This window comes from Alligator mississippiensis, chromosome 5, assembly GCF_030867095.1.
Source record: "Alligator mississippiensis isolate rAllMis1 chromosome 5, rAllMis1, whole genome shotgun sequence".
Lineage (NCBI taxonomy): Eukaryota > Metazoa > Chordata > Crocodylia > Alligatoridae > Alligator > Alligator mississippiensis.
The window spans coordinates 10,786,782-10,800,521 of record NC_081828.1 but is presented as its reverse complement, the minus strand read 5'-3'; the positions used below and the strand labels follow the sequence as shown (position 1 = coordinate 10,800,521).

The 13,740-nt window shown below is 46.7% G+C and overlaps 1 protein-coding gene across 4 annotated transcripts in view; it reads left to right on the top strand.

The window, feature by feature from the left end:
• Positions 1-13,740, top strand: part of SSBP3 (single stranded DNA binding protein 3) — a 133,712-nt gene that overhangs the window by 83,855 nt on the left and 36,117 nt on the right. For all 4 annotated transcript variants that reach the window (XM_059727856.1, XM_059727859.1, XM_059727858.1 and 1 more), the window contains exon 5: positions 8,042-8,131. In XM_059727856.1, the coding sequence (XP_059583839.1) occupies positions 8,042-8,131 (90 nt within the window). The remainder of the gene's footprint in view (positions 1-8,041; positions 8,132-13,740) is intronic.

The following is a 13,740-nucleotide window of genomic DNA, read 5'->3' as shown; positions in this document are numbered from 1 at the left end:
GCCAGCTAGTCCCAGTCCTCCCTCTAAATCATACGTTTGCTAGGGATTACAGCAAGTGATTTTTTTTTTTTTTTTTTTAGAAGACCTGAACTCTCGTTCTGACTGCCACCATCTCTCTCTGATCAAGGAGGCTCTTCTCTTGGCTCTGGGTCCTTATTTATAAGCAGGTTTCCACCTTTGTAAGGAGCTTCAGAGCCTGCGGCTGCAAGGCTCTGCAAGTGTTAAGTGTTCTTGCTTATGAAGGGTTCAAGCTGCAGCAGTGGATATGAATAACGTATTGTGGCCAACGAGGTTTTACCACCCAGAAGTGACTGTCAACATGCATGTAACAAGATGTGATTTGCCTAATACTGTGTGTTTATTGAGGTTGGCAAAGAGCTTTTAACATAACTAGACAAATAAAAACAGCATGTGTGTATAATCTGATAATGAACGTCGCAGTACAGCAGACTTCCTAATCTCGCATTGGATAAATCACACCGTTTACCTGCTGTACCCATCACAGCCTGTGCCTGGCACGCATGACGGTAGGAAGACCTGTTGTATGTCCAATTAGAGCAGATCTAGTTGTGGTACACTTGGGGAGAAGGGTGGGGGTTAGTAGCTTTTCAGGAGGCTAGAGACTAGTGCAAAAAAGAAGAGGAGCCTAGTTGGAATCAGGCGCCGAGTCCTGGGATCTCACGTTGGTTTGGGGTCCCCACCTTCTTCTTTCAACACCTGTGTCCCTTTCTCTCCTTCCCTCCTGCTTTACCTGGCTCTCTGCCTCCAACGGCTTCTCCTACCTGAGGAGGGGGAGCGCTGTCCATCACCTGAGCTCTTGAATTCCAGATCCTGGCGGATAGGAGTCTGCTCAAGCAGCCATCCTGAGTTCAAGACAGACTGAACTGGTGATATTAATACTGTGCAAGAGGTCAGCCTTAGGTGGTCATAGGGCCTCTGCTGGCCATTAACATATGGTTTGCTTTCAGCACCAACCAAGGGCATTTGTGTGTGATTGAGAGCAGATTTAGACTGGACATTAGGAAGAACTTCTTCACAGTTCGAGTGGCCAAGGACTGGAACAGGCTCCCAAGGGAGGTGGTGCTCTCCCCTACCCTGGGGGTCTTCAAGAGGAGGTTGGATATGCATCTAGCTGTGGTCATCTAAACCCAGCACTCTTTCCTGCCTATGCAGGGGTTGGACTCGATGATCTATTGAGGTCCCTTCCGACCCTAACATCTATGAATCCCTGCTTTGCCCAAGTGACCTGTGCAGCTGCCCACAGTCCCATCTCTGCATCTTCCTCCCTCCTCCATGTAGAGATGACCCACCCAGGGCACCATACGTCAGCCCTCTCAGGCTTTTTCTGTCTTCCAGTTGGGGTTTCAAAACCCTTCCATGTTGGGCTGACTCTGTGCCCTTTTGTTCCTTGGGCACCTTACCATTTACTGTGGTGCAACCAAACCAGTCTTCTGGAAAGCTTTATCCTCCTTCTCTTTGCTACCAAATAATCAAATTAATGTCTTTATAACCAGTCTGTGGGTGAGCCACGGATCTAGCAAGATCTCCACGCGTTGCCGTCTTAGGTGGAAGTATCTTAGGCATGTCACCCAGGCACCCATCGGACTCAGCTGCATGAAATGAATGTTGCGCTCTTCTTCATGGGTTGCTTAACTGGAAGCCATGGGAGAAGTACTGTGTCTCCTAAGTTTTCAAAGGGAAAACTTCCCCAGGGCATCCAGTGCTGCCTGCTGTCTTCTCCACCTGGAGTCTGAGAAGTCTCAGCTCCCATGGACGCTGACAGACGCATCTCAGCCTTGTCGTAGGCATCGTGGCTGCACAGCACCTCTGAAGAATGAGCCAGTAGCTTTTGGCTCTGTGGTAGCACGTGTCCTTCTGACCTAAATAAGCTGCTGTTTTGGGGTTTTTTTGCAAAGTGTTTATATCCTAAATAGGCAAGGCAGTGGGAGGAAGGACACACCTGTTTTTGCAGCACAGTGGTTACCGTATTGTCTTATACATTATCTGCACTCCCCCCCAAAAAAAAAAGTTGTGGGAAAATTGGGGTGAGCTTTGTGCAAGGAAAAGGGCTGGAAATTTGGGGGCAAGGTGCACAGTGATGGCAACATTAACTGCTGTGGTTGTGGGAGCCATGACAAGTAATGGTGCTACTGCTCTTTCCTTCTAGGCTTGGGGCAGCATGCGGGGTCTGTGGCATGGTCCTGGACTTTGTGCACAGCCCTGAAGCTAGCGCACAAAGTCAGACAGTCCCAGCCCTGGCATGCAGCCCCAGATCTCTGGTACTTGCATGTGCTCTACAAAGTAAGATTAGTTTGCCCTCCTCGGGGCCTTTCAGAAACAGGGCATGTGTTGTATTTGGGGTTGGATTGGTGCGTTGTATTTGAGAAAATACAATAAATGACTTGCCCACAGTTGCGCAGAAGTGTGCGGCAAAACCATACCTGAATTTTGATCTTCAGAGTCCCGGTCTGGGGCTTTCCCCACAAACTGTTGTCTTGGTGCACGCACCCTTCAGATGCTTCTGAGGGGCGAGTGTCCAGGGAGAGGACCCTGACCCGCTTCAACCCGATACCAGGCAAAGCAAAGAGGCAAGAATGGCTTGGGGTGCTGGAGGACCCTTGTTCCTTTGAGCCTCCCCACCAGGCTGTGTGTGCATGAGGGTGCAGGCGCACCCGATGTCATGGCCCTATTTCTGTTGCGTCCTTCATGCAGCACTTCCAAATGCTCAGTCATGGGTCTGCTCGTTCTCCCAGGGTGTATGAGATAATTTCGTAGGAGGGTCCGAGCGCCCCGTGCATGGAACCAGGTATGCAAGTAGTGATATTCCAAGAAGATTTGGGATCTCTCTTCCCTTCGGACGTTCCCCAGCAGGGGATCACAATGTGCTGGAAATTTCTTGATGCTCTAAAATACCACTTGGCAGCTTTATTACAAGGCATGCTCCCTTTGGAGTGAAGTATTGGGTCTGAGAGGCATATCATAAATGGACTTGCTGTAGGTTGGCACTGCTGTAGGTCTTAGTCCAGTTTTTGCTCAGAGAGGATTCATCCGCTTTGCAGAGAAACTGGATCGTTTTCCATGGTTTTGGATTAAGAGTTGGTCTAGCTTTTAAAAGTGAACCTACTACAGAGAGAAAATTGGGCTTGTTTTCCTATTCTGCTACTTTGCAAGGTTGGGGGGAAGAGCCTGAAACGAGTGAGTTTATTTTTCCTACAAGGAAAAATACTAAGTGTGTGAAACATGGTCTGGCTTGAGGCTCTGATAATTGTTGCTTTCTCCATCCTTATTTTGGCCTGGCAGGATGTGAGATCCCCAACAAAAAGGGCTTTCTTCCTCAGTGCCTTCCTCGCAGATGGTAATGAACCCACAGGCTTTGGAGCAAGCAGGGGAGGGGGGGATCATTTCCCCAGTCTCATGGCTTTTGCTTTCTTTGATCAACTACCAGGATGACGCTGCAAGTCCCATCACCCATCATGCAGGCAAGACCTGAGCTTCAGATCTCAAAAACAGCAAAACAAAAGACCCCTCTTATGGACAGGCCTTGTTATATATTGGGGAAGACGGCATAAACCCAGTTTTTTCCCTTTCTCCACTGTCAGTTCGTCTTTAAATACAATCCTGAATTCACTGGGCCTTGCTTCTCTTGAGTCAACCTGGTTGAAGCACGCCAGGAGCTTTGAATGGCAGTGAATGTAGAGGAGGTTTTCTCCTGGGGTCAGCAGCGGCGAGCTGCCTGGCTCTCATCATAGCTGCAGTGGGAGCTGTTGGACCTGGCTGCTGCTAATGTCTGGGAGGAGGAGGGTGGGGGGACGAGGTGGCCTGGGAGATGGGCAAGCGAGATCAATGAAAAGCCACGTGCATTTGAGGTTTAGCCTGCTGCGGCAGCCGTGCAAAATGCCAATATAGATGCTCTGCACTGGTGCAGTGTTACCTTTTGGGGTGGTCATGAGTGGTTTGTCATAGTGAGGGACCCCAACAGTCAGAGGCCCCTTGTGTTACTCTGTACAAATACACTGTGTGAACTCTGGGGCAGGGCTTCTCAGTCTACATAAACCAGATGGACAAGAGTGGGACAGAGAACTGATGAAGAGGTAGTGACATTTTATTAGGTAACATAGGGGGGGTCTCTCTGGCAGAGCCAGGAATAGAGCAAGACCTGACCCCCTGTCCAGATCTGTCCTCACTTGATCTTCCTGGCTTGGCAAGTTTCGTGCATTCAGCCATACTCTTTTTTTCCAATGCAAATATTATTTTAAGAAGGAAGCCTCCACCTGCCCATGTTTGTGAATGGACAGGACTCCAGCAGGTGCAGAAGAAAAATACTGATGCTAGGTGTGTCCTTAGGAGAACATCTCATCCACCCTAAAGGTGCTGAGATGCTGCTGACCTATGCTAGCCTAGGTGGCACCTCCAGAGAGCGGATGTGATGGTGGAAGCTTTAGGATTTTGTAAGCAGAGCAGTGTTGCGGTGGCTTCTGCTGTGGATGTCTCCCCAGGGTGAAGGGTGGCTGCTGTGTGCTGTCTGAATGACAGAGCTTCACTGGGAAGCTTTTAATAAAGTATTTTCTAGCTGTTTAGCTCTAAAATCTAAAGCTGGGGATACGAGTGCTACTGCAAAATCATCTTTATAAAGTGTATCTCAGCTCCCGCATTCAGGCCAGCCCCAGAACCATTCTGATGCACGTCCTGCAGGAGTTCTCAACCCTTTTAGACTCGAGACCCCCCTCGGAAAATGCCAGCTCTTAACTTCCATTCATTTTGTGACGGGGGGGTGGAGAATAATTGAGCAGTGGTTCTATTGCAAAGAACCCTTAAAGCCCCAAACAGGGCAAAACATTGTTGACATTATAGTTTCCTATGTATGATCTTTGGGTTTAGCTTGTGAATTGTATGTAGGGGTTTGCATATCTAATAAATATTATGGCACCCTTAAAAAGGATCACATGGCACCCCAGGGGTACCAAGGCACGCTGGTTGAGCATCATGGATGCAGCAGCTGTGACTACTTTGCCCAACGTGTGCTGCTATCTCAGTAGAGGAAGGGTTGGCTGGCTGCAAAGCGAGGGGAACATAAAACTGACCTGGGAATTTCCCACCCAGCCTGGCTAATATCTCTTCTTTCCAACCTATTTGCAGAGTAATGATCCCCTATGCAAAAGATGCTGTATCGATGCCCAGTAGGTTATTTCTCAGTCTTGCTGCTCTGATAGTACTCTGTGCTGTCCCTTTGCATTGGCAATACTGATTCATCTCAGCAAGGTGTAAAGAGCCCGGCTGTTTCATGTGCACCTGAGCTGAATCCCTGCCATACGGGCTGGCAGCCTGATGAGATGCTTACTTTCTACCAAAACCCTGAAATTGGATAAATAATTGAAAACTGCTGATAAATCGTCTCCCCTTACCCTGTTTAAATTGTAAACGAGTCGTGATGCTGAATGAAGATCCGGGGCGGTGGGGGGAAGACTCTTGATTGATTGATGTACTAAGATCACCCTCAATTATGTGGCTGCTTTTGACCCAAAACGTAACGGTTCTCTAGCTCTGAATCTTGGGGGCTTTTCCTAGCTGAAGTTGGCTTAAACATCGCTTCACCCTTCAGTTCAGGACTTGACGTGCAAGCTTATCTCGTCTGCTCACACTTCTTCCAAGGTGCTTGCTCAATTGATGATGCCACCACAAAAATGACGGTAAACAGTTGGAGACGCAGCTTGTATAGCATTAGTATACTGTTTTGGATGGGAAGGAGAGATATGTTGGAATGGGCTTAAAGCCAAGAGTAAAGGGGATTGTAATGTATCTTATAACCATATGGGCTTTCAATGGTGAAGGTAGCTTAAAGGAGTGGTGAAAATGTGATCGTTCAATGCAAGATCAGATGCACAAGTTTATTGTAAAAAATCTCAGAAAAATAATGAATGATTGTTTGAGACTTTTAGTGGATTTTTTTCTTCAGTTAGCATGGTCCTCTTAAATTATGCTGCAAATGTAGACTCCATTTTCTATAGCTAAATGAGGGTGCCTCTCTCCTGTTGCCTTAACAGTAAAACTATTATCCCCAACCTAGAAGGGACATTTTGTCAGTGGTGCTGTTTAAGAGAGTTTGTTTTTTTTTTGTAGCAGTTACTTAATTCTGGCCCTTTCTATAGCTCAAGCTGCTAATGAGGTTGAGTAGCAAGCTAGGTCCATTTGTGCTGCTGTTCTTTTGACACAATCAGAACCTGCCAAATTTAAATTAAGATGGTAGTTTGTTTCCGCAGGTGAGAGGCAAAACAGTTCAGAGATTGAAAGCAAATGTTTGTTTGGCTGGCTTTGCAGCTGTTCCTTTACCTACCAGAGTCATCAAATCTGCCAGTTCACCCAGCAGAAATGAAAGAGGAAAAAATGCTGTTTTATCAGACCAGCTACAAGACCAGTCCCCATGCCAGAGGATACGTCCTTGCACACTGGTTTACATGTATAGTGCGGCAGGCGTAATACTAAGTAGGAACAAACGCAAATAGCCAAGTAATTTTCTGTCTCTGCTGTACATATGGAAAGGAACCAAATTGCTAGCCTCCTCAAACCTTGTTTTTCAGCAAGGAGATGCATGCTGTTGTAGAAATACAGGCAGAGCAAAAGAAATGTAATGAAAAGCACGTGGGTTTTCGGAGGGGCCGGGAGGGAAGGGGCTGTATGGTAGAGCTAGAGCTTGGCAGTCCTCGCAGGACGCTGTTCAGAAAACACAAACAAAAAGCCCTTGGCACGCTTGCAAGTTGGAGAGAGGGGACATCTCAGAGGGCAGAACCACACACTGTGTTTGTGGCCAATCCAGAAATGTGAAGAAGACTTAAAATAGTCTGTGTTCAGAATGCAACACATTAAAGCCAAGGCAAGTTGTTGGGTTTTTTTCCCCCACAATGGATTTGTCAGACAGCGCCTTGCTTATAAAAGTTACTAGGCCCAAATTTTACAGGGCCATCACCTCTGTGAACTAATTGCAATTTGAGCTCTGTTTGGATAATGTAAACTCTGTTCCCAGAAGCATGTGACCTCATAGATGATACTGGTGCACAAACAAGTGAGCGTGTGTGTGTGTGCACGCACGTACATGGTCACTTGGAAACCCAAGGCTGAGCATCAGTTTTGGGGTGAGAGTTTTTTTTATTTGGTCTTGCTTGGAACTGAAGCACGTGTATCGGTTCCCCTACTGATTTTCTTCCTATTTGAGCTGATCTTGATGCTGCCGCTCAAGCTCGAGGCAGCTCTGCTGATATCTGTAGCTGTGAAAGATGATGATGTTGGATGTCGAAAATACGTGCTTATCATCATGGGGTGGATGTTGGAGGGCTTGGTTCTGTCCCTGCCTAGGTAGCTGTAACTAAGCCCCAAGATTTTAGCTTTTAAAGGGTTGCATTTGGTCTCCACTTCACTTGATATCTAAGAATATAAGAACTACCCTGCCGGATCAGAACAAAAGGCCATCTAAGCCAGTGTCTTGACTTCTGACAAGTAGCAGATGATTTAGAGGAAAACTAAGAAACAGGCTTAGTATAGAGTTAGCCACCCCTTATCATACCTCCTCCACATTACCAGCTGGCTTAGGGGTAGGGATGTCCTGGCTGTTGTGCTTTTAATAGCTCTTGATGGACCAAACCTCTGTCATTTTATCTAACGTCTTTATGAAACTGGTTATACTGCCACCAAATATGAAGGGCAGTAGTGAGTTTCACAAAGTTAAAAGTTTTTCCACATCTGTCTCTTTTTGCTTTAGTTGAAACCTGCTACCTGATGATTGAATTGGGTTACCTCCCTGGCCATGTATTAGGAGACGTTGTGAATAATAGTTCCTAATTTCCAAACCGGTTTTGATGACATGGGCTTCAATGTAGTATTCTGTAAATATGTAGATTAACATGATTTTTACACACAGGCACTCGCATCTCGGTCGTAACACTAGTGACCCATCCTGGGCTAATTGCTTCTGGGCGGAGGGGTGGAGAGGTTGCCTCCTTAAATCAGACACAGGACCAATTTGTGTTTGTCCTTTTTTTGTCTCTCGCAGAGTGCAGCTGCAGCCCCGAGTCCAGTCCTTGGAAACATTCCTCCTAACGATGGAATGCCAGGGGGTCCCATCCCTCCGGGTTTCTTTCAGGTAGGTTTGGACTTTCCTGACTTCTCTGTCGGTGGTGGATGAGTGTGTGCATGGATTCTCAATGTCAGCGCTGCAGTTACCGTCGGGGTCCCATGCTAGCCTCGGACGTTTCACCCTGCTCTCTCGTTCTGTGGCTAAGTCAGCATTTTCGTTAGAAAATCTATTATAAATAACTGTAACCTTTGACTGTTTTTCTACTTTTTTTTTTCTTTTTTGCCTGAAGCACGTCAAATTCTTCTCTTGCTTAGAGAGATTCCTTATTTTATTTTATTTTTTTTTAGCAATTGATATTTTTTCCAAAATGAAGGGTTGGGATTTTTTGGGTGGGGGGGTGTGGTTCGGTTGGTTGGGACTTCATTTATTCTCCGGTCATAAGAGGCTTGTGCATAATTCAAAACATTCTGGATTTGAGTTCTTGAAACCTTTTCCCTCTGGTTAACCACTTGATTTTTTCCAACTGCAATCACTGAAAGCATTTGCTAGCTCGAGCACTAGCCACAGGCAGGCGCGGATTCAAAATGGGTCAAAATGTATCGAACGTCGAGGAGACACCTTGTCAGAATTTGTCTATCACCAGCTCTCAAATTTTCTTCCCTGTTAAAAAGCTTCGTTTCGTCTTCGCCCTGATTCTAGACACAGTAACATAATCTTCGAGACTTCCTAATGGGAAGATCTTTAAAGAGCATTTGAAATGGAAGTTGTCAAAAATGTATGACATTTAACATGTTTTTTAACTTCTCCTGGAACCTCTTTGCATACGTGCTCGTTGTAACTACATAACATCTTGGTGCCTGAAAAAAAAAAAAATATATATATATATTTTACTACTTCAGAATAAGCGACTTGTTCTTGTAACAAATAGGCCCAGCGGTTGGCAGCAGCATTTGTTCTAGCAGGTTGCTTTTGTCGTCTGGGTTCATGATTTGTATACAGGAGAAATTCTTGGCCAATAGACAGCTTAACTAGATAAACTGGTAGTGATTTATTATGGCACTACCTGAGCATGGTATCGCAATTAGTGTGCGTGTATGGGAGTTTGGCAAAGAAGAGGTTGGTTTAAAAACAAAATCTCATTTCCTGAAGAGGCTTACGACAGAATGAGAATGTTTGATTTTGATTAGGAGCCCTAAACCAGGTTCGTCTTGTAGTAAAACCTCTTCCATAGAGGTGCAGTAAACAGAAGTGGAGATGATATCTTGCAGGCTATAGCAGCTGTCAGCAAGTCAAGTTCTGCTCCTTGCTTGCAACAAATGTGTTTTCAGGGTTTTAATTTCATTCCCTTGGGCAGGGAGATGTCCTTCCATAGCCTCACCTCTGCATGTATTGATGCAGACTTGTAGGGAGCCCACGATTCAAAGCAGGTGCAGAGGTCATAGGTTTTATTCTCTGCTGGGCAATTGGTGGCAGAGGAAGGGGACTTAAGCTCCTGATGCAGGGACCCCAGATGACATTCAGGTCTTGGTGTTCCCCCGGCTTAGGCTTTAGGACTCTGTCCTCCATGCATGCCGTGCTTTTTTTTTTTTTTTTTAAAGGACACTTTCATCTTTGTTTCATTTACTAAATGACCTTGTGAGGTCCCTTCTAGCCCTCCTTTATTATCCTATGAGCCCCTGACGCTAACTGGACTCACCCCAGTGCCCCTGCTGGAGTTGATATTCCCACATGGTGATACTGGGGAAGGCTGGTTCCCAAGCAGCAACTTGCCGGTCTCCAGTGATCCAGCTGGATGTCTGGGGAAGCTGAGCAGAGATAACATGCCATACAGACAGGCTGTGTGTTGTGGAAACTCCCTGTGAAGCGTAGCCCTTTTAGCTGATTTTTCTGACCCGGGCACAAGAAAACTTGGAGCAAAACAAGGCTTGACCCTTAGTTCAGTGATGGAAGTGTGAAGTGAAAAATACCTGTTGTTGCAGATTAGCACTCAGACACTTGGCTTGCCAAAGACTTTACAAGTGATTGCCTTTCCTTGAAAGGCACCAGACACCTGTTTCTCATCGGGGGGGTGATGGAGGCAAGGGGGTTATCCCATCTTTTCATACAGTCTGAACTTTTTGGCCAAAAGCACGTTAACCTCTTTGAAATGCTCAGATCATTTCCACTTGAGACCACAAGGTTTTCGTGCAGCCTTGTCCGGGGGTTTCTGTGTTGAGTCACTTGCTGGGTTGGTTGGGTTTTTTTTTTTTTGGTTAATATGTCTGCTGGAAAATAAAATACTGAGCTTGGGAGGGCACAGCCAGAAAGGTCACAGGAAATGTGAAGGAGTGAAGTAGTTAAGGTTTTTCTTCCAGATTTCTTCTTTTTTCATACCAGCTAGAAGATTTTTGCAGTGCTTCCCTAGAGCGAAGAGCAAACCTGAGGTGGTGGAAGTGGAACGTGGAATCAAATTGCAGGAGACCATTGAATTAATGGAAAAACAGGGAATTTTCATGAGCTGCTGTAACAAAATCTTAAGCTCTTTGAAGTCTGCCATACATTTGAGTTTTTGTCTATTTAGTGGTTCATAAGGATTCCTGTGATTTGTACAGATGAATACAATTCAATTGTAGAATAGCATTCACTTCTGCAGAACGTCACATGCAGAAGATCCCTTGATTCTCTCCCTAGCGTGAACTCGATGTGAGACAAGTTAGCGGGCGGCTCAGAGAGCCTGAGGACAAGAAGGGAGGAAGGGATTGTTTTAAAGAAGGATTCAGAGAAGGAAGATGCCTGGCCCATGAGGACACAGCTTGTCCCAGGTATCAGGGTGGCGTGGCAGGAGACACCAACTAAGGAAAGGAGGTAGAAGGTGGAGACTGTTCGACCAGCTGAGCCTGCCTCGGTGCGATGGAGGAAGAGGATTGTGCAATTACAGGGGGGTGAAAAAGAGTGCCGGTTTGGGGGGAGAGTGGTTCAGAGATGACTGGACTTTTTTGGAGAGGTGTGGATGCTGGCTTGAACAGAGGGGGAGAAGTTGAGGTTAGGGACAGGGTTTTTGGGGTGCACTGGTAGAAAAACCAAACCTAGGGAAATGAGGAGGGTCATAATACAGCAGAGAAATGCTGATGAGCCTGACAGGCTGCCTGGATCCATATGTCAGATAAGGGGGGGTCTCTAGGGCTGGCGGGGAGTTCCCACAATCCTCGTTGTGAAGCCGTTTTTAGTGCAGACGATGGCCTGTGGGCCAAGTGTGCAACTCGCACAGTTCTGAAATGTAGCTGCAGGCCACAGCTTGGTATCAAAGATGAGGGTGCCCCCAGGAGACGAGTCCCAGCACACCCGGCCCCATCTGCAGGTCACAACTTTGTAGTGAGCGACGGAGCGCCTGGCAATCTGTTCCTTTCCATACGAGCTAGCCACGACCTGCAGCCTCCCAGTAAACACAGGCTTTAGGTGGGCAAAGTTGGGGGAGCCCAGGTCGCAGAGTACTGGCCAGTAAACCCCGCTGCTGCTGGACACCTTCCCAGAAATGAAACACTTCAATGAATACCGTGTCCGCACACGTGGCTTCAGAATATCGATGAGCGGGTGGCAGCAAACTGCGCTGCATTTAGCCTGCAACTGTCGTGCAGATGCAGGTTGTCCAAACGGCAGTCACGTGGCTGGCTACCTTTTTAAAATCACCTTCCCCTCCTGACTGATATGATAATGATATATGCTACCAAACATATATATCTTCTTCATAAAGGTCTTGGAAGTTCTTTCCACCCCTGTTAGGGAGTTGCATTTCTGCCTAGTCTCAAAAGCAGTAGAAAAGATCTCTTCTTTTCCTAGCGGTGGACAGAAGGGGTTTATTTGATCATGGGGAGGGCAAAATTGAAAGCTAGAAGCAAGTTTAGAGCTTTACTAATGATGCCATGAAAACAATTGTGTGTAAAGCAAGGGGAGGGGTGGGGGGACTGTGCACACCCGTGTGCGCACGTCGTGAGCATACGTACGTAATAATGAGACAAACTCAGTGGCAATGCATTTCTCCTGGATTTGAACTCTGTCCATAGCTCTGTACCACTCTCTCTGATGAAATGGAAAGTTGAACATAAATCAATGTCCGTGGCTGCGTTAGCTATGCATCAGCAGTTAGTGCGAGAGATGCACCATAACAAAGCCCTGGTTAGTCGGTGTTCCTACACTGCCCCCTAACGCCTAGAAACGTCGGGAGCCGCACAAGGCGCCGGGGCTTCACAGTTCGTTTTTCATTTGGCTCCTTGCTGTTCGTTGCCCAGAATAAATGTGGTTGCTTGCCGGTGTGTAATCCTGTCGGTAAAACAAACACAACTAGCGGAGGCACAAGTGAGGCACTATCTGTAACACTTAATCCCCTAGGTGAGGCTTTCAGGCTCCCATTCCTTTTTTGCCATCACAGCAGATGTCTCTCTCTCTCTCATTTCTAAAGCCTTGATTATTACACTTCTTACAAGTAGTTCTTATTTAATTGTGTGAGTGGCTTATTTCTCTTGCGTTGAGAAATTATGTGGATATCTTGTTGTTCAGTGAGGGTTTTTTTTTTCCCTTGGGTTTTCAGCATAAACACATCGCTCCTGGTTGTGTAATAGAACTGATTGTGTGCCCTTGCTTGCTAATAAACCGGAGGCAGTCTGTTCGCACTCTTCACAATATCAGAAGGGAACTGATCAGTTATTTTTAAAGCAAGGGGGATATCCTAGTACTTGAAGATCCAGATTGGTCTGTCCCTATTCCCTGGTTAAAAAGCAAAGGGTTTTTCAGTGCAACGCTGCTGTTCCAGCCTCTGCATTCAGACTATCCAGGCTGGTTTGCCTTGCCACTGCTTTTGCTGGGGCTGTGTGATGAAACCTGAATCTGAGCCAGAGTGCCAGGTCCTTGTGTTGTGTTTCTTGCCACAGCTGCAGAGGTCTTTCCTCCATCAGCCTTTGCCTTGGGGAGAGGACAGCCATAGCAGGGACCAGGGGGTATTTGCATTTATCAAGCGTTTGTGTAGCAAGTCAACCCTGACACTCGCACCAGGCCAGAGAACGAAGTCCGCCTCCTTTCAGCCCAACTATGTTGCCCCGTTATTTGATCATGGAGAGGCTAAAATCAAAAGCTTCTTCACAGCCCCTGGCACTAGAGGTGTTGGAGCCAGTGAGGGAGCCTCAGGCCTCCAGGTGGCTTAAAGGAACAGACATTGCTGGTAGGACCATTCACAAATAATAAAGATGCTGAAGTCAAGGCAAAGGTGTAGTATTTCATTTCTTCCTGCTGCCACATCAGGCAGCACCATTTCTTGCAAGGTAGCCTGGGTTAGCTGGGCTCTTCTGCCGCAATGCAAGTGGTTTTGTGTTTATTTTTCCAGGCCTTGCTTTCTCACAGCTCCTTGGACTCCTAATTTTAATCAAGTGCTTGCAGTGGCCCCAGAACGTCTCTAGCCCCTTTTGCCACCTCCGTTCTGAATCCGTCTGTGCTGCACAGCCTGAGAAGGGCAGAGCGAGTCTCTGTTCTGCGTCACGGAAGGGGAAACTTCATACGAATCTAAGGAGGCAGCAAGAAAATAGCAACGGTTCAGCACTGTCCTATTTGTTCTGCTTGTTGGAAATTCTCTATAACACATGCCTTCTCAAACACCCACTGGAACAGAAGAGAGCTATTCTACCGCTGCTGAGATCAGTAGAGCCCGC